This window comes from Leptosomus discolor, chromosome 1, assembly GCF_034619465.1.
Source record: "Leptosomus discolor isolate bLepDis1 chromosome 1, bLepDis1.hap2, whole genome shotgun sequence".
In the NCBI taxonomy this organism is placed as follows: Eukaryota; Metazoa; Chordata; class Aves; order Leptosomiformes; family Leptosomidae; genus Leptosomus; species Leptosomus discolor.
In genome coordinates, this window is record NC_141391.1 from 65,595,089 (window position 1) to 65,620,217 (window position 25,129).

General features: G+C 39.2%; 1 protein-coding gene across 1 annotated transcript in view; it reads right to left on the reverse strand.

Annotated features, from left to right (window-relative positions):
• Positions 1–25,129, reverse strand: part of COL4A1 (collagen type IV alpha 1 chain) — a 128,380-nt gene that overhangs the window by 20,262 nt on the left and 82,989 nt on the right. Inside the window, exons 15-39 of the mRNA XM_086482085.1 lie at positions 24,944–25,003; positions 22,699–22,743; positions 22,422–22,475; positions 21,903–21,944; positions 20,946–21,039; positions 20,235–20,270; positions 18,480–18,644; positions 16,521–16,616; positions 15,504–15,587; positions 14,695–14,765; positions 11,859–12,050; positions 10,845–11,013; positions 10,483–10,575; positions 10,282–10,386; positions 8,697–8,794; positions 7,841–7,991; positions 7,397–7,510; positions 6,821–6,988; positions 6,179–6,268; positions 5,431–5,583; positions 2,493–2,591; positions 2,312–2,401; positions 1,312–1,451; positions 305–435; positions 124–200 (exon numbers count right to left, since the gene is read on the reverse strand). Coding sequence (XP_086338211.1) covers positions 124–200; positions 305–435; positions 1,312–1,451; positions 2,312–2,401; positions 2,493–2,591; positions 5,431–5,583; positions 6,179–6,268; positions 6,821–6,988; positions 7,397–7,510; positions 7,841–7,991; positions 8,697–8,794; positions 10,282–10,386; positions 10,483–10,575; positions 10,845–11,013; positions 11,859–12,050; positions 14,695–14,765; positions 15,504–15,587; positions 16,521–16,616; positions 18,480–18,644; positions 20,235–20,270; positions 20,946–21,039; positions 21,903–21,944; positions 22,422–22,475; positions 22,699–22,743; positions 24,944–25,003 — 2,617 coding nt within the window. The remainder of the gene's footprint in view (positions 1–123; positions 201–304; positions 436–1,311; positions 1,452–2,311; positions 2,402–2,492; positions 2,592–5,430; positions 5,584–6,178; positions 6,269–6,820; positions 6,989–7,396; positions 7,511–7,840; positions 7,992–8,696; positions 8,795–10,281; positions 10,387–10,482; positions 10,576–10,844; positions 11,014–11,858; positions 12,051–14,694; positions 14,766–15,503; positions 15,588–16,520; positions 16,617–18,479; positions 18,645–20,234; positions 20,271–20,945; positions 21,040–21,902; positions 21,945–22,421; positions 22,476–22,698; positions 22,744–24,943; positions 25,004–25,129) is intronic.

Genomic DNA, 25,129 nt, shown 5'->3' on the forward strand with positions numbered 1-25,129 from the left:
TTTTTTGCTTATGAAATGAACAAATGCACCAGGAAATCTCTGAGCCAAGACGAACGTAGAATGTCACAGTATTTGTTTCAGCCACTGTCTGGAGGTGAACAATACTTTAAGTAACTTTTCTACCTGGTTCTCCTTTTAAACCTGGAATGCCACTTAAGCCAGGAAGTCCTTTTTCACCCTTTTCTCCATGGCGGCCGGGGCTCCCTAAAGAAAGGAAGAAGACATGGGTTTACATGCTGGATATTTGGTGCAAGTGTCACATTAATTTTTCACTGTAATTTCTGTTTTATTAAAGCATAAACACTTGCCTGGAAATCCTGCCATGCCAGGGGATCCTTTGGGACCTGGGGCACCCGGCATTCCAGGCATTCCTGCACTACCCTTTTCACCCTTATCTCCAGATAAACCTGGACTACCCGTTCTTCCTGGTTCTCCCTAGAAGAAGCAGCACACATTGTAAAATCCACACATTACTTCTGAAACAGCTTTTCCTGTTTGCAATGGTAGATGTCACCCCTCTTATCCACCAGACTTACAAAGAATTTCGTTCTTTTTCAATTTAGAAACAAAGTAATTTAGGATCAAATTTGGCATTAAATTCCACTATCTGAATTATTGACTTTTCTAGCAATTGCTTAATACCTGCACATGAAAATGAGTAGTTTTCTATGCATTTTTATGCCAGTTTTTACAAAGTCTTTTCCAAATTAGCGTCTTAACATATTACACCTAATCATTTTCAAAAAATCTTTTTTTAAGTCTTCAGCAAGTTTGCTACTGGATTAGTAAGTTTTATTTTTACAATTTTTACTTATAAATTCATGATTATTGTCATCGTATAGCTATGAAAAGAAATGTGAAACAAATGAGAATCCTATTAGAATACAATTAGAGATTAAGTTAACTTTACAAACAGTATTAATACAGTCCTCTTTTCAGTAGTATCTAAGCATTTTGTCTTCTTTGTAAAAGTACAGAAACACTATTTCAGTGTGATTATTTGCTCTGTTGTGAGAAGTCCTTTTCATTTTATTTACTTAATATTTTTAAAAATTCTTCTCCTCCCCCACATTTCTAGCACTGTAAATGAGCCTATTCTGAAGAGACAGAATAAATAAGAACCCTGGAGATAACGGTCCCATCAAACAGAATGCATCTAAACCTGCACATATGCACACTTTTCAAGCTTCTCATCAGATATTTAAATGAGCATAATAGAAAATATAATAAAATAGCTTAAAAGCCAAGAGCATCTTTTCAAATGAGGCACTTGGTACAGACAGGCAATTAAATCCTTAGAGGTGTAAATACCTTCTCACCAGGAGACCCTGGAAAGCCAATTCCAGGAAAACCTGGTGCTCCTTTGTCTCCTTTTTCACCTTTTTGCCCAGGGAACCCTGGCGTGCCTGGTGAACCTGGTACTCCCGGCAGACCCTTTTCTCCAGGTGTTCCTAGTAAGAAAAAAGGAAAAATGGGCGTATCAGAACTAGTGGTACCCTAGCAGTGTTGAGAATGATTTTTCAGTGTTGCCTTAGCCGTTTAGAGATAGAACAGCAATGTAACTCACTAAAATACCTAGTAAATTAACTTCTGAGATTCACTCTCTAAATGGGACTTTTTATGGGAAGATAAGCTCTCCTCAAAAGAGAAGGTTGTAATCTTGGATTCAGAGTAAACAGAGCTCTTGCTAAAAATAGGATTTGAATAAAAATTTATGTTGACTTGAGTAATGTCTAAGAGGACCATAGTGACAAAGGGATTCTGCTGTAGCAAATTTTTCTGTCCTCCTTTACCATTTCACCTTTCATTTCCTAAATATGCTAGGCATAAGGCAACCTGAATGGAGATAGTTTCCCTGTAGAGATACAGGTTCTTCTCCATTCTATTCTTTACCAATCCCCTCCACAACAACACTTCCCAGACCACTACAGTTTGTAATTAACATACAGTACACAGCAACTCACCAAACTTTTTAGAAGGGAGAAAATACACAAGAAGCTTAATGCAGTCCACACACTAGCAGAGACAGAGACAAACAGGTACCACATGAAAAACTGTCTGCCTGCAACAAACACATAGATCCTGCATATCTAGCTAAAGGATTCACACGTAGAAACTTAGGAAACCATCATTTTATTTGTATATCACAATAGGATTGAGAAAGCAATGTCCCAAAAGCCTGAACTTCAGACACTGCAAACAGTGCAACCATTTAGCAGATCTGCACCAATGAATGTTCCATACAGGTCTCTCATAATGTTCTATATTAACTTGTGGAAAACAGTAATAAGAAATTCCCAGCAATCAGTACCTGGTAAACCCATTTCACCAACTGATCCTTTCTGTCCTGGAATTCCTGGATCCCCCGGGTATCCTGGAGGGCCTTGATCACCTTTTGGTCCTATGGACAGCAGAGGAATTAAGAGTCCCATTAGTTAATGAGGTTTAAAATACCTGATGAACAGTCACTTTGTTGCTAACTTCAGACATACCTGGATGTCCTGGAGTACCAGGTTCACCATCCTTCCCTGGAATTCCTGGTTCTCCATATTCCCCACGTAATCCTTTTTCTCCTGTTGCTCCGTGGTCCCCTGGATATCAACAAAACAAATACAGTGAGATAATTTTTATCAAAATTTACTGTAATGCCATATAATAATCCTTCTAGTTAACTTTTGACCACTGTTGCTTCTCTCCGCTGAACAAGGGAATGGCTGAATTCAAGCTTCATACTTTGTACAGTAGCGTCACACTTGAGTAAAACACAACTCTGGTCACTAAACCAGGGCTGAGGAAAGGCTGCAAACTATTACAATTTTACAGGTGTCTGTGCAAGTTATATCTTTAAAAGAAATTGCAAACGAACGCGTTTGAGTTAGATTAATGAGTTACTTCAGAAGTGCCAGACAATATCAGGTGTTAACAGAAATGATTGATTTGACTGTTCTGCTGTCTAAAAAGGTACATGTGAACAACGAGTTCACAGCCAGAAATGTGCTGTTTCCTCAGTTCTATCTAACGTTAAAGCATCTTCATCATTCCAGAAGGCCCCACCTCTTATTCTGTGGTGTGCCTCTTCTCCAGCTTTAAGGTCCAAGCTTTTTGGTCATAACCCTTTCTGTTAGTGTTGCATATAGGTGCAGGACAACAGGTTACTGGAGATAGCTCACTGAATGTTTTTAACTAAGCAGATTTTATTAAAAACATCCCAAGATGTCCAAACCCAAACATTTTCATTAAACATCACTGACAATCTTCCATAAAAATACCGAGTCTTTTCTACACAGTTTGTATTTTAAAAGCTTTTTAAAACATTACTGTCTTACTCATGCCTAGAGAGATGAAGGCAGCTAACAGATCAGCAGAGTTATGGAGTATAACCAGGTTATTTTTCTCTGCTGGTACTAAGTACCTTTGGGTTGAAGAGGATGAAATGGGTAGAATAACAGCAGAAATTTGCAGGGTGGGGTCTGTTTGGAACCTACCCTTCCAGGCTGTGTGAGCCAGGCCAATCTGTAGACTGTGTGTGGTCAGGAAAAGGTAGCACATACAAGTTTGCAAGCGTGCATTATTAGTGCTGGAGAGATGAAGGAGTTAGAAACCAAAGAAATGAACCATTTGAATTTCTCAGCAAAGGCTTCTTTATATGCATGTAACCAGTGTGCCTAATTTGGATTTCTGGAAAGGAAATAAAACTAATTATCAATCAGTCAACCTACAGGCCAACAGCAGATAAGACAGGAATGAAAAACAACCATGTGGGTTTGTTTTAAGGCTTTTCATACCACCATATATATCAAGAGCAGAAACACATGAGAAACATTACTCTAAATGAAATCTTTATAGGCTAGGAGCCTCATCAAATACAAAAGTGCTCTCAAAAGCTGCATCTCAGCTTGGAGACTGATGCACTCCACACTTGCTCCTGCCCTCCCTTGCAGTCCCTGGCTGTCCAAACTGGGAGGCGCTGCCAATCCACAAGGCTAGGCTTCTCTGACACCAAACCAGGACATAGGAGCCCAGGTCTCATTCTGACAAGATGACTTCTGAGAACACTTTTGTATTTGATGTTCCCGCAGTTCAAATATAACATAGTACAGTTATTGGTGATTCACTGACAAACTGAAAAGTAGTCTCAAGTGCTCTGTCCTGGGTTCAACAGAGAATACGTGGAGAAATGTGCAGATGACACTAAACTGGAAAGGGTTGAAAAGAGGACAGGGTTAGACTGCAGAAGGATTTTGAAGAGGTGGAGTAAAGGTTGAAGATCAACATAATGAAGTTTGAAAAGTGTAATACACCCCATATGTGGTCAGGAGAAGTCAAAAGCATGCATACAAAATCAAAAAACAACTGCATAGACAGCAGTTCAGAAGTAAAGGACTAAGGATTATGGCTAATCACACACTGAGTCAGCTGTTGTTTCAAGAAAGGGAAATTTCATTCTAGCAGGGCCTGAGTTGATGTACTTCACTTGTTTCAGCAAAGCGCATATAACTAGGATGCAGCCAAATTGGAGAGAAGTCAGAAAGGGTAACAAGAATTGTAATTATTTCAGAAAACACGATACACAATGAAAGGCTGAGCGATGTGGCTGATGGAAATGGAAGATTATGTGATCTCAGTAGCTCCCTTCAAAGCCCTATACTTCTATTTCGACTAAAACAGATGTAATTTATTTAAAACCTCCTATAAGATTTTTAAATAAAAGAAAATCATAATTTAAAAAAGGACAAATAAAAATATATAAAATTACACTATGTTTTCTTTGAAAAGAAAAACAGGAGGGAGAATGATCTTAAACAACTAAATTTTCATGTAGTAGTAAAAATGAAAACCCAAGAATAATGCATTGTCTAAAAAACATAGTATCTCTACCATCATTAATAGAAAGCTGATTGCCTTTCCCCTGAATATTTCCAGATGTTTCTAAACTGACATAAGTTGATCTTTTGGTATCAGTGGCACACATGTGTGTCTTTCCTGAAACTTCTTCAGGTCACAAAGAAAACACGTGCCAAAAAAGGCTGCCCACTTTTCCTTCCAGTATCAGTTCATCTTCATGGGCACAACAGCGTTTCCACCACGTTTTACATGAAAGACAGCTTTTCTCTTCTGGCAAGCTCTAGTCTCTACTTTTAAAATTTCTTTTCTTTTGAGAGAGTCTTCTGATAAAAGAGGTAAAATGGATCTTTTAAGGGCAAATTGAACCTCTTCCATCCAACCAAAACCCCTTCGGTCTGTGATTAATCTTTGTTTCTATGAAGTTGAAAGACACTTGGAAAAATATCTGCATTTGCTGTGTGAAATTCTTTAATCTTATTTTAAAAACTACTGTCTAAAACTAAGACACAACTGAACTCAAAGCATTGCTGCTTAACAGTATACGAGTGTTAATTGCACTTATCCACAGTTAGAGACTGAAGTTACCTTTTTCTCCTTGATCTCCCTTTTGGCCTTTGAGACTAACCATGTCCATGGTGTCCATCGTTCCAGGTTTTCCTGGGAGACCAGCTTCACCTTTATCTCCCTTGACACCAGGATCACCCTGTGGTCCAATTACACCTTTGAAACCTTGGCTACCTATAAAAGGATAGCACAGAATATTACAGCAGCATATAAAATTTTGCAAAAACATTTAGTAGACAACAACAAATGAAATTAGCTATTTATTCAAATTTTGAGCATGAAATACTATCTCAGTTATCTCATATGAAGTGTTTTATATCAGGACTTCTCAATAGCTCTGTCAAAAAAGCTGACATATTTTTCCTGCTTCACAGCCATTAATTCTAGACTCTCAAAACAATAGGGATAGGAGTTTGGCAGTAATACAGGGCATTATTTGAAGGATTTAATTAAGACCTTCCTGCTGGCTTTTTATAATTTCAAACACAGTATTTTTCTCGGAGTAATATCTATAGCATCCTCACACCTAGCAAATCTTTACGTTGTGGAAGAACAGATCAAAGATCCTGGCTCAGTGCCCAAATACATGACTGCTCCTAGGATATGGCTTTCTAAATTACACTATTTCTAACTAACAGGAAAGTTACTTAATGTAAAATGTTCCTTAGGCCAAGCATACTCCCTATATTTGGTTATTTCCAGACTTGTCTTCTGCTAGGAAAAAGGTGGAATTTACAATCTTGATCTGGACAAAATCTCTCTCTCTTACCTTTTTCACCAGGCGACCCTCGATCTCCAACTGGTCCAGGAGTTCCTGGCAATCCAGGAGTTCCCATAACTCCCATTTCTCCTTTGGGTCCTGAAACCAAAGTGAAAGAGTGAATAACAGATATGAAGCAAGCAGTGTAAAGTACAAGAAATGGAATTATTTACTCCCTATCATATTAGGAATTGCACTACTTAAGGAAAAATGGGACAAAGAAGATGATTAATGTAAAATAGTCTGATAGAGAAAACAACAGTAAAAATAGTGTTATGAAAACCAGACAAAAAAACAGTTTGTAATGGGCTTTTGACAGATTCTTAAAACTTCCTATTACAGTAAACAACGTTGTCATTAACAACGGTATTATTAAAATCACATTCTGTCACTGAAACTGTCAGAATAATCCCCTTTCATTATTACAGGCTAAAAGCTAGTTCCTGCAAGTTGCTGGATTTGATCCACCAAAGGACTTGAGTAGCAGTTCAGTTACACATGCACAGAGCTACTTTACTGACGTCAGCCTGTGTGTTTTCCCAAGCTTGGGCTCTTTGACGGATCAATTCCTAACTGAGTGAAAGGGCATGCTACCACAACTTCATAAAACAGTTGTCAAAGATGCTGGTTTCTGAGGGAAAAGATGTTTACCTGCTGATCCTTTCAGTCCGACGGCTCCCTGCGGACCCGGCAGGCCGGGTAACCCCACAGACCCTGGTACTCCGGGCTGGCCCTGGCTACCTTTATCCCCTTTTGGTCCTGGCATATCTAGACCTGGGATACCAGGGAAGCCCCTTTCTCCTTTTATTCCAGGAAATCCTAGGAAAAACAGAAGATACAGGATTAGTCCTTAATAGAGCACGGGCAACACCGTTAACAAGAGTACGTGATAATGTCCACCTGCAGTTCAGAAATTACATAGCATGAAGAATGAAGACTCAAAGCCAGACAGCAGAAATAATCCTAATTTTCTAAGTGAGGCTTTAACCCTGTATATATTACCCACCTATGACCTGAGGACACTGAACAAAATGGCAGGCGTTTTCACAGGAGGCTTCGCCCTCTGTTTTGGACCACATGGAGGAGGCCCACCAACATGCCCCTCCGTGCACCCCCACCAACCTCACATTGAAAAACAGTTCATGAGCAACACTTTTGCCAACACCAATATCTATTCGTGCCAAAAGTCCGCTCCTAAGCACCTCCATAGGCGTGTTTTCCTCTCACCTGGCGGTCCCTGGGGTCCCGGTTGTCCAACGGGTCCCGGTGATCCCTGTGGGCCCAGCCCCGGTGCGCCCGGAGGGCCCTGCAAGCCTTGCAGTCCTGGGAGGCCAGGATTGCCTGTTGGGAGACAGAGATCGAGTGTCCTCTGATGTTATTTGAGATCTTGTTTGCCGAAGATGCTAGACAAGGTGCTTTGGAAGCACTTGGCCAACAAGACCTCATTTCAGCCTCTAATACCTCCTGCCTGGTCTCGGAGGAAGGGCGGCTCTTTGCTGCTAGCATTTGTTACCAGTGGTTGGTAGGAGAAAACAAGGGGAAGGAAAAAGGGCAATACCCTGAGATACCAGTAGGATATCTCAGTGATGAACAGACTTTTTGCTGCATCTACGGAGGAATGACTTAGAAAAGAAACAGAAATACAGAGCTGTATTTTTCTGGCAACGTTACCTCTGAATCCTTGCTGTCCAGGTATTCCTGGAAAGCCTTGCTCACCACGTAAGCCAGGCAGTCCTGGATTTCCCTTTTCTCCAGGGATGCCAGCTGGGCCGGGGGGGCCTGGCAATCCCTTAGGGCCAGGGAGACCTACACCAGGTTCACCCTAGCCAAAGAAACACAATAGATTTGGAATCAACATATCAAAACCAAAAATTCTTTCACTTACTGTATTTTAAATCTCTCAGAGGCGAAGTGCTATACATGACCAAGTGCTATACATGACAGGTCTTATGAGGAGCAGCTGAGGGAACTGGGGTTGTTTCATCTGGAGAAGAGGAGGCTGAGGGGAGACCTTATTGCTCCCTACAACTACCTGAAAGGAGGCTGGGTATTGGTCTCTTCTCCCAAGTAACAAGTGATAGGACAAGAGGAAATGGCCTCAAGTTGCACCGGGGGAGGTTTAGATTAGACATTAGGAAAAATTTCTTTATTGAAAGAGTAGTCAAACATTGGAATAGGCTGCCCAGGGAAGTGGTGGAGTCACCATCCCTGGAGGTGTTAAAAAAAAGTGTTGATGTGGCACTTAGACATGGTTTAGTGGGCATGGTGGTATTAGGTCAACGGTTGGACTTGATGATCTCAGAAGTCTGTTCCAACCTAATGACTCTTATGATTCTATGATTCTCAGGAGATAACCATAAGCCCTTTAATGTTAATGTCAAGCATTCATCCATCTACTCCTTTGTGTGCATAGTGGGAAACACAAGATGAAGGACAACTTGTTTTTTTTTTTAAAGAGCAGGATCTTTGCACACATTCCTGTTAACATGGGCAGTCATAGATAACAGTATTAGCAGCTGACACCTACTTTTTGACCTTGTAAACCTGGTACACCTGGCAAACCATCCAGGCCAGGCGTTCCTGGAGTCCCCGGCAGACCAGGAGAGCCAGGCTGACCTGGGAAACCTATAAAACAAAACAAAACTCACATCATTACTGTCTCTGCCTGTAAGCGTCTACTGTTTCTTTAAGCCTCTACCTGAACTATTCATGTTCTCACAGGGACGTGTTTAAAAAGGTCTGCATAGTCTTTTATGTCAAACTTCCCAAATGTCTCAATAGAGATCCAAATGCTGAGTTTCATGCAGCATTTGGCTTCTGATGAGAAACAACCACTCAGACAAAATAAATGCTGAGTGTCTCTTCTTAAATGAATAGCCTTGTGCGTTCATGTCATTGAGAAAAATCCTGTCTGCAAAACTGGGTTCCCAAATCTTCTTCATAAAAGGCAACTTAATGTGTGGGGCATCAGACTGAGGGATGCACAACAAAATCCATCTGTGAATCAACACCTTTAGTTCAGTATATGTCGTGTGACACGTCCTACACGTCCCACTGTGGGTTGCACACAGAAGGTTTCTACACCATAGCTGGCCCATGCAATGTGCCTTGGGAATGCAGAAAGGAATACATACAACATTCTGCAAATCACTTAAAGATACAACTCACTCAACAACAGCACACACTCAATGAATTGAGATGAAGCTCCTCTCCTAGGCAAAGGTCTCAGGGAGTTGGAAAACCAGCTTTTAGGCTAAGCCCCAGGAAAGTCATTAGGCAGAGCTGAATTCAAGGAAGAGTCCTTGAAAGAAATGTATTTGATATGTCATTCCTTTCTTGCTGGCATCAAAGAGCATACAGCAATCTTTTTCCAGACGCAATGGGCCTCTTCTGTTCATGTTCATCCCATGCCAGTCTCGGAGGAACTAGAAGTGGTCACAGGTATTCACTCTTTCTGACCCTCCCAGTTCATTGGTGTGTGGAATCATAATAATGAAATAATAATGAAGACACACGACAATTTCGGGGATTGAAGTGGCTGCTAAAAGTTCAGTCATCTAGTTATAAATAAGTAGCAGCACTATGAAATACATCTCTCAAAAATCCAAAACTAGAATACGAACATTTAGACTCCCTCTAAGCTATGTGCATACCCTGACAACGGCCATGCAGGGAAGACTAAACTTACACTGAGTAAGCTGCTATTCTAACCAAACCACTCTCAGCTGCCTGGGACACAGCAGATCTGCTAGCTCTGGCCCAAAAATGTTATAGCTATGTCAGCATGTTTTTTTGACCAACCCCACACAGTGCTTCATTTCTCAGAAAGATCACCTCATCTCCCAGCAACCTCAGTCGCTTCAATGTAAGATACTGTACTATATCACTTTCTATTCTGGCAGTAGCTTTGACACTGTCTGTATTTGCACCACATCACCACACAAAGCAAATGTGTGTTGAAAGTATGCTTATTGTGGTGCTTGCAGACTTTTGCCAGGGAGGTTCTTCAGCTGCCCCTCTCAAATCTCATGCAGCCAGTGCTGGATGATAGTGCAGGCCCCCATCTGCACGCCAGTTATGCCAGCTCTGTTAGATGGATAACTTTATCTTACCTTTGGGTCCTGGAGGTCCAGGGAATCCTATACCTGGCTGCCCAACAGCACCTTTTTCTCCTGGCAGGCCAGGTCTACCTGGAAGCCCAGGGTTCCCTTTGTCACCTTTGCAAGTGAAAACAAGACAAAAGTTACTACTAAGGCTAGCTTCTGGGGAACAGAGCCATTATGATCACTAGACAAAGATTAAGACTACTGTACCTTGGGGTCCAGGGAAACCAGGTGGCCCAGGAAGGCCATCCGCCCCAGGAGGTCCGGGGAGTGGTACAGTTCGTCCTGCTTCACCTTTTGCTCCTGTGAATGTAAAGATATTTACGATAATTATGTACAGGAACTGGTGAAACTAAGCAAGGGAAGTTTCACCTAAACCATCCCATTTGACCTAACACTCTTCAAGAAAACTGCCCTCAAAGATTTGCAATTGTACTGCTAAAAGCAAACACTGATTTAAATTAGAAAGTCTCTTTAGTCCAGTCTTAAATTCTGGTGATCCTCTAAGCTGTACCACTTAAAGAGCACAATACTTTTTTTTTTTTTTTTAAAAAAGCATACTGTAGCATTACCTGGAAGGCCTGGTAAACCCGGGGTTCCAGCAAAGCCTCTGTCTCCTTTGTCACCAGGTAACCCTGCAGCACCTATCCCAGGAGGGCCAGGAAAACCTCTTTCACCACGTACTCCAGGGAATCCAGGTTGGCCAGGGGGACCACGTTCTCCTTTCAAGCCAGCTGTACCCTAATTTTTGGAAAGTATAAGTGTACTTCTTGCCTAATTGGCAAGACAGAACATGCTATCCTCTCTCTTTGAATGTTTTGTAACTTGGATTTAGCACAGGTATCTGTAATGCTGAAGAAAGTGGATTTTTTATCACTGAGTTCAATGGAAATATAACTGGGTTCCACATGGAATAGCACAGGGAAATCATGCCTAGAGTGCAATGCTAGGACCTGCATACACTGGACCATGTAGGCTGTGTTCTCAGTGGTGGATCTGGGAGCAGAAGTGAGCTCCACATTCAGCTCCACATCCGTATCAGGTGAACTCTCTATCAGTGCAAGACTATGAAGCATTAGTTTCCACAATAAGAGAACTATGCTAGAACAGAGTTGAATCTTGTCTTAACAATCTCTACCTGGATAACTGCATTCCTTCAGTCATCTAAATCATCCACACTAGCTGTCACTATCAAGCTGTGAGAAAGGGAGAAAGGAACAAAACTATTGTCCATGCACACAACTTTGTGGGGAGAGCAACCTTGCTCTATACTTCTGAAAGTAACAAGCCATGCTGACTGCATGAGTCAGATCACATATTTGCAAGACATGTAAAAAGAAAGGGTCACAATCTAGCTCTGACATAGTCTGTTGAAGTTCCAGGAAACTGGAGTCTTCCTCTGAGGAAGAATGAAATACTCAAGGTAAGGACAACATGTGGAACAATCAATGAGGCCAATTAACATAAAGCATGTATAGGGCATAAAAGCATGTGAATTCTGATCTGAAAGACTGAATGTATAGGACAGTATGTAAATGTAAATAAACACACAGTAGGACAATATGTAAACATAAAGAAACACATACCGCTGCTCCTTTTGGACCCTGGAGACCTGGCAATCCATCTTTTCCTGGTCTTCCTTCTCTTCCAGGAGTACCTGGTTGTCCTGGGAAACCAGGATCTCCCTTTTCACCTTTCAGGATAGAATCATAAGAAAAATCTCCTGGTTCTCCTTTTGCCCCAGGGCTGCCCATAAGTCCTGGAGTGCCGGGGGGGCCCTGAAATTTCATAAGTTCAGACGTTATCAGTTGCCCTTCCAACCCTTCAACTGATACAAAAGAAAACAAATCTTCATAAATTACAAGTTGACCCAAATCAATTCAACTGTGAAGTTTTTGATTGAGGAGGTCAAATGAGAATATTTTCCAGGACACAGCAGTGTGAATAAAGAATTAATGCAAACCTCCATGTCTTGACCGTTTTGTCATTTATCACATCACAGGTATATCATTTTAGACGGTGCGTATAAACTTACACCACTTACACAAGAACTGCAGGCCAGGACACCAAAAAACTACTCTGAATTTTCAATAGACTACCCATTGGATTTCAGTTATGCATATTTATACGATGTTGAGGCTTTATTTTAAAAAGGCATTTTCAGAGTTGAAGTATCTGCCCCACCTTTAAATGCTGAATTCTGTAATACTGTGCAATCTATTTCCCTGATGCAAATGCAACAAAAGCATCTCTACATTTCCATGCTAATTTACAATACCAGCAGAACTAATATAGGAAAATAACACACTTCCAGTACGCAAAGACAAACTCAGCCAAACTTACAGGGTTAAATTGCTTATATAAGCCCCACCCATAATTTTCTTTCTTTCAAAACCTTTTAAATCAGCTATAACATTCATCAAATTTCTAGACTGTATACAAAATTAAATTAGTTCTCTCATACAAACTCAAACGTTATTTGCACAAGGGCCAAGGCTAACTGAAGGCTGAAAGCTTCTCCCTGGGTAGTGTATTTATGACATTTAGTTGATGTATAAGTACACGTTTCCCTTCATTATTAACATTCATTGATTCTGTACAATTAACAATCACAGTCAGTTGGTACTATCAGAATACTATGCACATGCTCAGAAAAGAGTTTTGTAAGCTTTCCTGGGACGAAGTAATCTTACCTAATAATATACCTATAGGATTTCCAGAATTCCAGTTTTTCTAGGACTTAGATGAACTTTTCTCATAGGAACAGCATCTCTAATTTCAAGTGAATCAGAGCTACTCACTAGGGTAGTAAAGCACAAACTTCATGGGTAAGGTCCACTGCTTATAGCTGATATGTGCCCTCTGCTTAAACCTGAACTAGAACACAGTCAAAGGTAATCTTTCCACGAGCTTTGGTGGGTCCTGGATCAGATTCTGATGCTGTAGCATGGCTCTAAACATTGTGAGCTTGTAAGGCTGGCCTCTGTGTAGTTTTTCCAAGCTAAACTATATGCTGGATCATCACCTGGCTGAACTCTGTGGAGCAAAACAAGCTTAAAAGCATTCAGAACAGCAACCAGTTCTTGTCTGATTAAAGACACGAACAGAACTTAAAAGGCAATAAAAGGAAAATATAAAAGTGTGGAAAAACATGTGCTGGGAACAAATGCCAGGCACGAAAAAAGCTTAAATACATTAGGTTGTCTTTTATTTTTCTCCACTCTCTTTTACAGATCCCATTGATGTTATAGTAAATTCAGTCGCTGGGTAATACCATCTTATTTATTGTGGTGGAAATAGAGAATGGACTGCATCCTAGGTAATTTTCATTGGCTGACTTCAGGCATCTAGGCTTTATTTATATTCAAGGGAAGAAATAGATTCCTACGAGTAAGGAACTCGTACAGGTGGGTTGGTTTAACGTCTGAAGGTGCCTCTCGCTCACCACTGGTAACAAAGGGAGCTTGCACAACTCCAGTTTGTGTAACAGATAGTGCACATGAATGTCACGTGTTACCAAAAGTGATCAGCTGGAAGGAGAAAACAGCTTTGGGAAAAAAAGTCTGGGAAGACTGACAAACTCAGGCTACTTACATTAGGTAAGGTGTCAAAATCCATGTTATATACAGGAACATGTACGCTAAGGTAGGTCTTGACAGCATATCACAGTGTACGTAGGGACACTCAAGTGAACTCTGACAAGATCAAATGTAGTTGTGCTAGTACAGTGCTTATCTAGGAGTAATGTGTTACATTTTAGATGAGTGCTACGCTTATGGCTGTTCTGCTTCTGATATCCAGCCTTATTCGCTGAGAGTGTTTTGTGCTGTGTCAACATAAGTTACAAGTGATCATATTATCAGGATACCATCCACTTTCACAGCCTTCCTTTCTTTCTTCAAAACTACACAGCTTTCCTGCTAACTGATCTATGTTTTATGGAAGACACTGCACACATTTCCCAAAATTCAGACAAACTGCCGAAGCACATCACATGCTACTATTAGATTGCCTACGCTACACTAGATGGCACTGTCTGTCTCTCAATATATATGTACACAACAGCAAAGAGTTACTGGAATGATTCACAAGAAGGTCAGGGTAAGACCTGCATCTGTTCCCTGTGAAATTCTACTTTTTACCCAACTCCTCAGCTTAACTTGCTCAGCCAGAAGACTGTGTGTCCTGCTGAGTTCCTATGACGGGCAAACACAGAAATATTACTCATTTCTGACAGCTCTTTTTTTACTCTCATAGCTCAACCACACTGCTTCCTAGTTTATTTTGCTAGGCATAGTTCCTTATTATATCACTGTGCCGGTCTGTTTTTAAACAGAACAATTACACAACCACACCGATGATCACATGTTTTGTGCTCACACGCCCCGTAGGACACACAGCAGTTGGCAAGGCATTACTTACAGGTACCCCTGGAAGGCCATCAAGTCCAGGTAAGCCTCTGTCACCCTTGAAACCCGATTGTCCTGGAAAACCTTATCAGAGAGACAAAAATGCAATTCTATTTATTACATGCTTTTACAAATAGCATGTACGTGAATTCTTTGTGATCCTTCTCAAAGTGTCTCATTCCATCCCCAGTTACATCAACATAATGGTGCTGAAGTCAGTGAAGTTGTCTGGATTCCTGTGCTTATGTGCTGTATGTGACTGCATTCATAAACTCAGAAGTTGGTGATTCATTTGTCTTACGAAGGAATTCACCTTACTATTTAGACCTATCATGTAACTACTGCAGTCTTGAAACTACCTACACCGTATTAATTTCTGTTAACAGCCACTGGAACAAGCACTAGCTATGATATCACAGCATGTGGCACTGCTCTCATATGGTAGCAGAAAAATAGTAAGTTTTTCTGGCCACAGAATTTGATGCTAGGATTGGAAACATAAGTATGGGCTGCTGCCAAGCCTGGGCACATAGGGCAAATGCTTCCCACATTATTTTTCACTTTCACAATCTTCCGTGAAAATATCTGGGCCACAGTTTGCAAAGACCCTCCACTGTGGCCAAGTTCTGCTTCCTTGGTAATTCTTGTTGATTGCACTGGAAATTTTGTATCAGGCCAAAAATAGGAATATTCCATGCTCTTTTCGTTAATTTCACAAACAATTTGATTAGTGGGACAAAAAGTAATTAACTTTATCATATATGCTGCATTTTTAGGTTTTAGCCTACTTAGTTCTTTCTCAGGTAGTTAATGAGATTTTACCTGATGGACCTGGTGGCCCTTGTGGTCCTGGAAGTCCAGGAGGTCCTACTTTATCACATAAGGCACAGGCTTCACCTTTGTCACCTGAAGAAGAACCCCAACAAAATTAATGAGTAACAATGAAAAGGTTTAAGGCAACTGCAAGCAGGTGGATTCAAGGGCAAACGTTAATTTAATACACTTCACGTTGAAAGAATAAAAATAAATGTGCTACTTCTAATGACATGCTTCAAAGAGAATTTATCAGCAAGCTGATATTCATATTCAAAATTCTTTAAATTATTTAAAGGAATGGCATGAAAATCAACTTAAGTCTTATCCTAGGGATAATATTTAACAGAACAGTTAAAAGGGACCAGGATGAAGAGGATCAAAAAGAAGAAAAGAAATACACACTGGGTATAGAAGTAATAAAAAGCTTAAAGCAGAAAAAGCAGAACCTCTATAGTCACTACGATTTTGCAGTTTTAGAAAAGCACCGAGCAGAATGAGATTAGCAAGGATCAACCATTGTGTAAATTAGTGCAGCTCATTTTTTTATACGTCCATTTAGTAAATGCTGCTAAAACAGATGGTTTACAGTCCTATTCATAGGCACTACATTTTTAGCTTCAATTATACTCATGACAATGATTCATAAACCATTTCCATTCCCAACTCATCTGCCCCTCTCTAAATCTTCATCTCAGAATTCACGTCTTAAATCGCCACAAACAGTTCCAATTTACGTTTCCTTTCTTCCCAGCTCCTCTTTCAGCCCTGCGCCATCCTGTATCACTTTCTATCAAGCCATAGGCTAAGTAAATTGTAAGTGAAGTTTGCGCCACACGACTCGATACACAATATCCTTCTTTTACTCACCCCAGACTCAAGAAACATCTTCCAGGTCCATGAACTACATGTTTAACTAACTTCAAGTACACTTTTCTGGATCCAGTCTAACTTGCCTAGCCTCTTTACATACCCAAGCTCCAGGGTACAGAGCATTAGAAAGCAATCACTTTAAAATAGTATTACCTTTCTCTCCCATCTCTCCTGGAAATCCATCTCTTCCTGGAAGTCCAGGACTACCTGGTGCACCAGGTTCTCCCTGTTGGCATTGATCGATTCCATCTGCAATGGAAATAAATAAAGAATAATAAAGAATTAAATAAATAAAAATAAATATAAACAAATAAATAAATAATATTGTTTGACAAGTGCAAGTTTCCATTATAGGGCTGCATTTATGAATGTCCCAGCTGAACATTATCTATGAAGAGTGATAAGTCAGGATAGCATTTTACTTTTCTATTTGATTTACTTGGAAAAATTGAACTGGGATTCTGTATTCTGATTCCATATATACTGCTTAAGAAATCCTGAGAATTACAGAGAAAAGACAGGCTCTGCCATAATAAGGTTACAAACAACTTTCACATAAAATCTACTTTTATTGTAAGTTTTGTCTAAGAAAAGTGCTGTGGGTAAAAAATTGCTGGTTTGACCCTGAAGAGAATGGAGAATACTGACATTCTGAAGAAATTTCATTAAGTAGAGTTTTCTGTACCCTGACTTATGTTTTCAGTGCTTTAGCAAACTTTCTAGGACACGAGCGGCTTGTTAACATTTATCACTTCACACTGATCAAGCTTCCTGAAAACAAGAAACTTCATATGTTAGGAACTGAAATAGGTAACAAATGGGAATATCTAGCAAGCTTGATATGAGAATATAAATTGTTCTTACTGTTTGATGACATGGCGCAGGTTCTGACCCAACGCAACATGACATCATTTTGGCCAAAGCCAGTAGTCAAAATGTTAATGTCAAGTTTGGCAAACAACAGTTAAATGAAAACAAATTGTTTCCCATTATGCACTTGAAGAAAGCTAAAGAAGTGTCTGGCGAAGAAGCAGAATTAAGCAGTGACAAAAACATGTTGTATGAAAAACAGGAATTGCTCTTATTTTTAGGGCAAGGTGAGATTTAGCTATTTAATTCCATATTGTAGGTGCTGGATTTCATACTGCTTCACTGCCAAATGCAGCAACAACTAGGCATCTTCAACTGTATTCGAATAAAGTACTTTTGGTTTAGCAATCCATTGAGAATAATGCTCCTTTCAATTGTTTTAGACTACCTAAACTACTGTAGCGCGGATATAATTCTTTATGTTCAAACGACAATTTAACTCACAATCTCATTATCACCTAAAGCAAAAGTTTTCCTTCATAAAAGAGTTAAAACATCAGTTGTAAGGAGCAATTAAGCACGGACCACTTTCATACATACTTTTTTCATTGCTTCATTGCAGAGTAAAATCAAAACATTTTTGTCTAAAAATGCTTCATCAGAATCTAATTATACATAGCTGTGTAATGTTGTAACCTTACTACTAATATTATTATGTATTTGTCACATCATTACTAGCTTTCCATTAACCTCTATAAAGCATGTATTGACCCCATTCTCTTGTTAGATAATTTCATTTTACAATAAAAACTTCTGGTAGGCTAGTATCCCTGTTCAATATGTTACATAGATTTGTACTGCAGGCTTGTAAATTGTGAACAAACTGAACAGCTGTCTTTTGTGCTAGCTAAGTGGAGAGCTTTATGCTAAGAATGATTACTAGTATTTTTTTAATTGAAAATCTACAAATATCTCTAGGTTGGCACATTAGGACACAGAGGAAACCAGTATGTATTAAGGTCAATTTTTTGGTTATATTTTAACAGTCCACACTAAACTTGTGAAGAAATGTTACAAACATTTATTTAGCAAAGAATCCTTGTCCCACGAAGAGAACAAGCAGCTTGCTGCACTGTGGAACAGCTTTTACTTGGTCCACTAACAACTCAGATATGTTTCTTCTACGATGTAGACGCATTCTGATTATACCTTTTATAATCTTGTCTCTTTTTTATTTTTTATGTACATGCAATGTGCATTATTGAGTTTTCATTGTGAAAAGCAACTGAGTGCTTTACCGACCTGTTTTGCCTGGAGGACCTGGTGGGCCAGGCAACCCTGGGGGACCTGGGAAACCATCTCTTCCAGGGGGTCCGGGTAAAGCGAATCCCGGAGAACCCTTTTCACCTTTTTCACCTCTCTCTCCAGGCACACCAGGTGATCCTACCCTGTCTGGAAGTGGTCGACCTTTGGACAGGTAAAACATACATGAAAAAAGTGACAAGTGAAAAGACGGTAATGTTATCCACATATTAGGTTTCGGAGAGAAACAGAGAAATGTTAGTGCAAAATAAAAAAAGGACTGTATTTTTACTATTGCTGATGTATAGAAAATTTGTATTATATACTCACTACAGCTCAGAGTAACTCACTTCGGTTAGGTTCCCAGATAAACACACTTATTCTGTACTAAGTGCCTTTCTGAGATTTAGCTGAATCAACTTTTGCTGGGTAGTAAGCAGTGGCGACACAGGAGTTGATTTAGCTATTATACTTAGAAACTATCACGCACTTTCTTATCTCATAATAAAGCAAATCTTAAACACACCTAGAAAGGGACAGCGTGTCTAAGAACTTCAGTAAATAAGTATTCAACTTATGCTAGCAGATTTCAGGAATGCTAAAAACCAAAACTGTTTGTAGAAATAACAAGAAAACAACAGCCAATAAACAGAAGCAGTTAAACCGATAAAAAAAACCCAACTACTTAAAATCTCCTTTTAGCTACTTGTACAGTCACACAGGTCTTCATACTTTAACGAGTTATTTCAGTTGACAACTAATCACTAGACTTGATCACTAAACCATTTTGAGCCTTCAACAACATTGCAGGAAGATATGAAAGTCACACAAATCTCAATTTCTGTAGGGTAAGGACAGACTAAGAGCTACCATTCTTCTTGTCTTGTCATGCAGAATCCTTTAGGGACTATTACAGCCTGCAGTATATAGTATCTCCCTGCTAAATAGTGAAAAATTTCCTGGAAACTATCTGACCCTGGTTCTCATGAATTTCATATGAAGCTCGCTGTCAAGCTAGAAAATACGAGCGAAGGAGGTAATGGTAGTATTACTGCAGGACGTGCTAGAATCAGGTTTCCACAGATGATTTGCTTAATTTTTAAAAAGCAAACATCATGGTTTAGTTCAACATTTGTACATGTGCATGTATACATACAGCAGTGTTGTCATGGATATGAAGATGCTAAGATGCTGAAAAATGTGGCATTTGCAGGCAAAAGAAGTAATTTTTATTAGATCAAGTGACATGGTCAAAAAAAAAGCAGGAAGCCTTCAGGAATGACTTTGACCTAATAAATGTCACTATTTTTCCCTGCAAACCTTGTTTTATTATATTTATGAAAATACATATAGAGCTGAAGTGAGAGCAAAACAAATTATCTACATATCGGCATACATACATAGGTACACATGCACATACCCACACACATATTCACATTTTACAACACTTCTTGCCCAATGGGGCCATACTCTTTGGGCTATCTCTGACAACCTGTGCAGACTACTTACTCAGTTTAAGCAGAAAGTTATGAGGGCTCTACACAAAGAGCAAGGCTGGAACACATCAGAGACATGAGAAAAGCAATCTACAGGAAGGGTCTAGGGGGATGATTAGACCCCCGAAGAGGCCACCGCCCGGGTGTTCTGTAAGTCAGGCAGTAACTGGCAGCAGCTAAGGAGATAATCTCTCAGGACTCTTCATCCAAGAAGAACACAAGAAAAATGTGAACAAATTCAGTGGCCATAAATTCATACCTGGAGGTCCTGGAATTCCTTGTATACCAGGGAAACCTTTAGAAAGAAAGGTTTTCAATTAGGCAATGAAGTCAGCAATCCCAACATCAGTGAACTACTATTTAAGTACTATTTAAGTATGCATACTGTTTAAGGACACATTACAAGCTAGTATGCCCTGAATCAAAGGTTAAGTTAAATAATCTATAGATATCTGCAAACAATACATTTAAGGAAAAGGCCCTGGTGCGTGCCATCTTCTCCACTAATCTTTCTTCCATAAGGTAAGGTCTGTAATGGGGAAAATAGGAAAGGGAATTCTTGATTTCCTCTGTTTACTAGAATTTTGTAAATTATGCAAGCCAACTTTAAGATTAAATTTCAGCTACTGACTTTTTTAAAGGAGTCTCAAGATTCTCTGCACTATTATCCTCTTTATGCTTGTGCTGGTTTCCATTTTTCTTAAGTAATCTCAGTGGATCATTTAACTGCCATAAAACCAGATCCCAGTTTATCCTTTTCTAATGTATAACTAAAAGGCAGTCGTACTTATGATGAGAAGAAGTGTCCTACAACTAAACCAAAATGTAATAACCTGAAAGCTATTAAATAAATAACTGGAACTTCTCACTGTCACATAGAGCTCCTGAGCTCTCAGATTTTAAATCTAATTTCCTTTAATAACAAAACTAAAAGCATAACTCAATCAAAAAGACAAGATGAAATACATACCTTTTTCACCTTTTTGACCTTTCAGACCAGGCAAACCTGAAGCTCCAGGCTCTCCTTTTTCACCAAAGGTATCTACCGGTCCAGGATCTATAACCTGAATCACAGGACAAAGATTAGGACACTAGAAACACAACTGTGCCCTCGTTTGTATCTTCCCCATCTTGACCTGATGGTACAGAGGCCATTTTGTTTTGTAATAACAATTTTGAGCAGTTTTGCTACACTTGCAATTTCAGCGATACGTAACAACTGCTGTGAGAGGGTTGTAGCTGCTGAGGAATTACCAGAGAAAATAAATATTTCCTGTTGTACTAAAATTCCTTCATATCAGCAGTAGGATTAAGTGGAGAGCTTTATAGCACCTTTCTGAACAAGAATGATTCCAAGAAACCTCAGCATGGTCTAAGCACTGACCCATTAGGCTTGCATTACCCATAATTTTAAAATATTCTGTTCTGGCAATTTCTGCTAACATTGATCTGATCTTGACATATAGGATAATAACATTTACAATAAAATATTCAGGAAGTATGCACATTTTTTCAAATCAAATTAGCAGATGTTGGGAATTTTCCCCCATGTTGGGGAAGCAACACTATCAATGATCTGTTTGTTGCTGTCTAATCCCATTTTTTATTTGAAATGTTGAAAAAAACATAAGACTTTTAAACTGTCTTCTGGATACTTTGTATTGATTAGCAATGCCTATCATTTTCATATTCAAAACATTTGAAATTCATCTCTGTTGAGAGCTCCTTTCCCAAATTTCAAACATACTGAAAAGAACTGTAGCCAACTTTTGTTTCCATTAAGAAAAAATAAGGACATGACTGATCAGCATGAGATCAGAACATGCATAGTCTCTCTTTTCTTCCTCATTGTTTGAGCACTTTTGACTTTCACAAAATTTATATTTTCATTTAAGTTTAAAATAAAGTAAGAATTTATTTTACTTACTCTTCCTGGAGGTCCTGGAAAACCTCGTTCACCTTTGTCACCCTAAATCAAAATACAATTTACATTTTAAATCTAGATCAGATTTTCTTCCCCACAAAATAGGATTTCCTTAGCAAATAAACACTTTGATACAGATTCATACAATTTCCAAATTATAAGTACCTGGATCATTATAATAAGGAGTAAACAGTTAGTTTGCTGTCCTGTATTGCTTTGCACTATGTAAAGAGAAACTGGAATTTTTAAGAAAGTATGTTTGTGCATATGCTGGCTGGGCAAAGAGCTTGTGAAAATAAAACTTGCATTAATCTATTCATGTAGGAGATCTAAACCAGGGATACTTAAGCTACCTTAATTTTGACTTTTCCTAGTCTCTGAGTGATGACTTTACAACTTAGTAACTTTGATTTAATATTGCTTTGTGTGCATTCATTGCTTTAATGCACACCTATGAACACGCCATACAAGCTCTTAACTTCTCACTCTGTGTGATGGGAAGCAAAGGCCGCTACTACGCACCTTTGTACCAGGCTCCCCGGGTCGTCCTGGAATCCCAAATCCACCAGGCAAACCCTGTGTGTAGAAGACAGTAAAAGCAGAAAAGACAAATATAGTTGCATTTTAGCCCTGGAGGCATCAGAGGTTTAAATTTTCAAATCAGTCACTAAGTCAGCGAAAGCAACAACTTTTAAGTAAACAATTCACAAGGCTAGAAAATTTCAACCATTTACAATACACAGACAGTTCTTTGTTGTGAATGTAAGAAACAGTACTGGAAATTCAGTAAAATACATACGGGTTCTCCTTTTGGTCCTGGATCACCATCTTTTCCAGGCTTTCCCTGTAAAACACCAAGTTCCACTCTGCTTAAACAGATGGCCACATACATGAAGTTTGTAAATACGGTGGGTGAAACACTAGAACAGAACAATCACTACTGTAATGCATTAATCAAAGTGTGCTAACACAGCTCACAGTGCAGCGGGTATAAAACAGGCCAGCTGTCACTGCCTGGTCCCTATGACACTCAACATCCTACAAGCTGTAGAATTAAACAAAATCCTGCAAATCTGTTCCCAGATCCAGGAAGAACATTCCTTGACTGGGAAGTCAAGGAGGCTTCAAGACAAAATATATCAACAGCACAGGAACTGGAAGCAGACCCAGAAACTTTTCCTTTCATAGCAATCCCTTTCTATATGTCTGTACTCTTCAGCCTCACAAAATCTTTATTCATAGACATCTAGTGGCTCAGTTTCAGCAGAAGCCTTGGAGAGTGGCTCTGTATCAGATCGTGTGTTAATCTAGTGGTAAAAAACCCTTCCTCTAAATCGAAAGCTATAATTTCAAATCACAAAGCAGATGATAACCTAGAATCCAAGACTTGCTCTTCCAGAGCAAAACTATTCACTATTACACCACTGTGTTAGCCTACAGAGGGGATTATATTACCTTGAGGCAATCAACAGGTATGTGATAAATAACCTAGATGGACTAACCTACTTTTCAGTATTCCCTTCCTCTTCCTATGGGCTACGAAGGGACTGACACCTACAGTTGTGTCCTGGTTTAGGTAGCCTAATCCACTGGAGGCTGGCTTTTAATTGGTGTCACAGTGCTTAGATTGTATGTGTATCATAAGCAATATGAAGATGTCCCATAAAACCAAGAAAATGTATATAAAACCAAGAAGATGTATATACTTAATACACAAAGTAACAGTGCATGCAATTCAGTCTAAAAAAATAACCCCACCAGTTTAGGTCAAAAAATTCCATCTAAAACAATGCAATTGAAGGATAAAAATGACACAACAAATGTCAACAGGCCACCAGCAGCTATGGTATCTTATAAAGAAGGGTTACAAGTAATTTTTAATGATTAATTAAAAATATGATCTGTAAAGTCAGAAGAGTCTTCTAATGTACACTGTGATTGGTATTAATCATATGGTTTGATTCCATGAAACTAGAATATCAGATCTTAACATCTGTTCATCTTTCAAGCCTCATCTTAATTTCAGAAGTAGCTATGATTTCCTTGAACAGCAACATCTGTATATAAAATATCTTAGAAACTTTGTTCAAGGAACTCTGCAGAAACTGAAAGCTGTTATTTCTGAACAATTCAAAGATGTTCTGGTTTCCTCAACAAGTTCTAGGCCAACATTTCTCCACTGTTTCAGCTTTCAACCCCTCATTTACTGTAAGAGTAAAAATACATGCATCATAGCAAAGATAACGCCATCACGTATGTTTATTGGAAGGACGACAGAACATTTGACCTTGAAATACAGCAGAGACGGACATGTTCTCTTTTCCAGATTGAAGTACAATTCAATGCCTATAGATGCCCTGGGTCTTTTTCTAACAGTTTATGAAGACCCACAATTTGAGAAACAATACTTCAGATACGTTTGCATGTAGCAAACGTGTGCTTTTGCTATCAGCCCAGCTATGAAAGATATAGCACGACTCATGCAGAAGTTGCATGGACAAGACTGTGATAAAGGTCAGACTACGCAGATGTAACAGACCTTATGCAAGCATCTACCATCAGGCTAGAAACCAGCAAGTAGACATATCTCAGTCATCTAATTCCTCTCATTCATCATCATTTGTAGGAAATGGTACCTTTAGACTAAGCAGGCCTGTTTTGTAGATTGCATGTTTAAGAGTATTTGAAATAAATTCAACATGTTCCATTTACCTAAAGTCATTCCTACAGAGCGATATGGTTTGCTTTGCTTTTCCTTCTGTTCTGGAATGACTTAATCTTGCTTCAGTTGGGATCAATGGAAGTCATGCCTTTGCCTTCAGCACTGCAAGCTATTGTTAGGTGTCTTTAGTTATCTGAAAGCATTTTACATACTAATATTACTGCATGTTATTACTACCTGGACTTCACCTGTCCTACAGCAAAACTTGATTGTTTGAAAGACACCAAATTTGCTGTTTCACTAATGGTTACTAAGTTTAATCAGCTTATGGAAACAACACAATAACTGTAATTATGGTATTGATAAAGTTAAGCATACTTACACGTGGACCAGGCTTCCCAGGTTCACCCTTTTCTCCTTTGAAACCTGAACCTGGCAATCCCTGGAAAATAAATACACACCAGATTAAAAACACTGACAAATTCTAAAGTAAATTTGCTTTCATCAAATATATATAAAGATATTCAGGGCCATTATCAGATTCTTCACAGTTTTTATAGTAATAAAA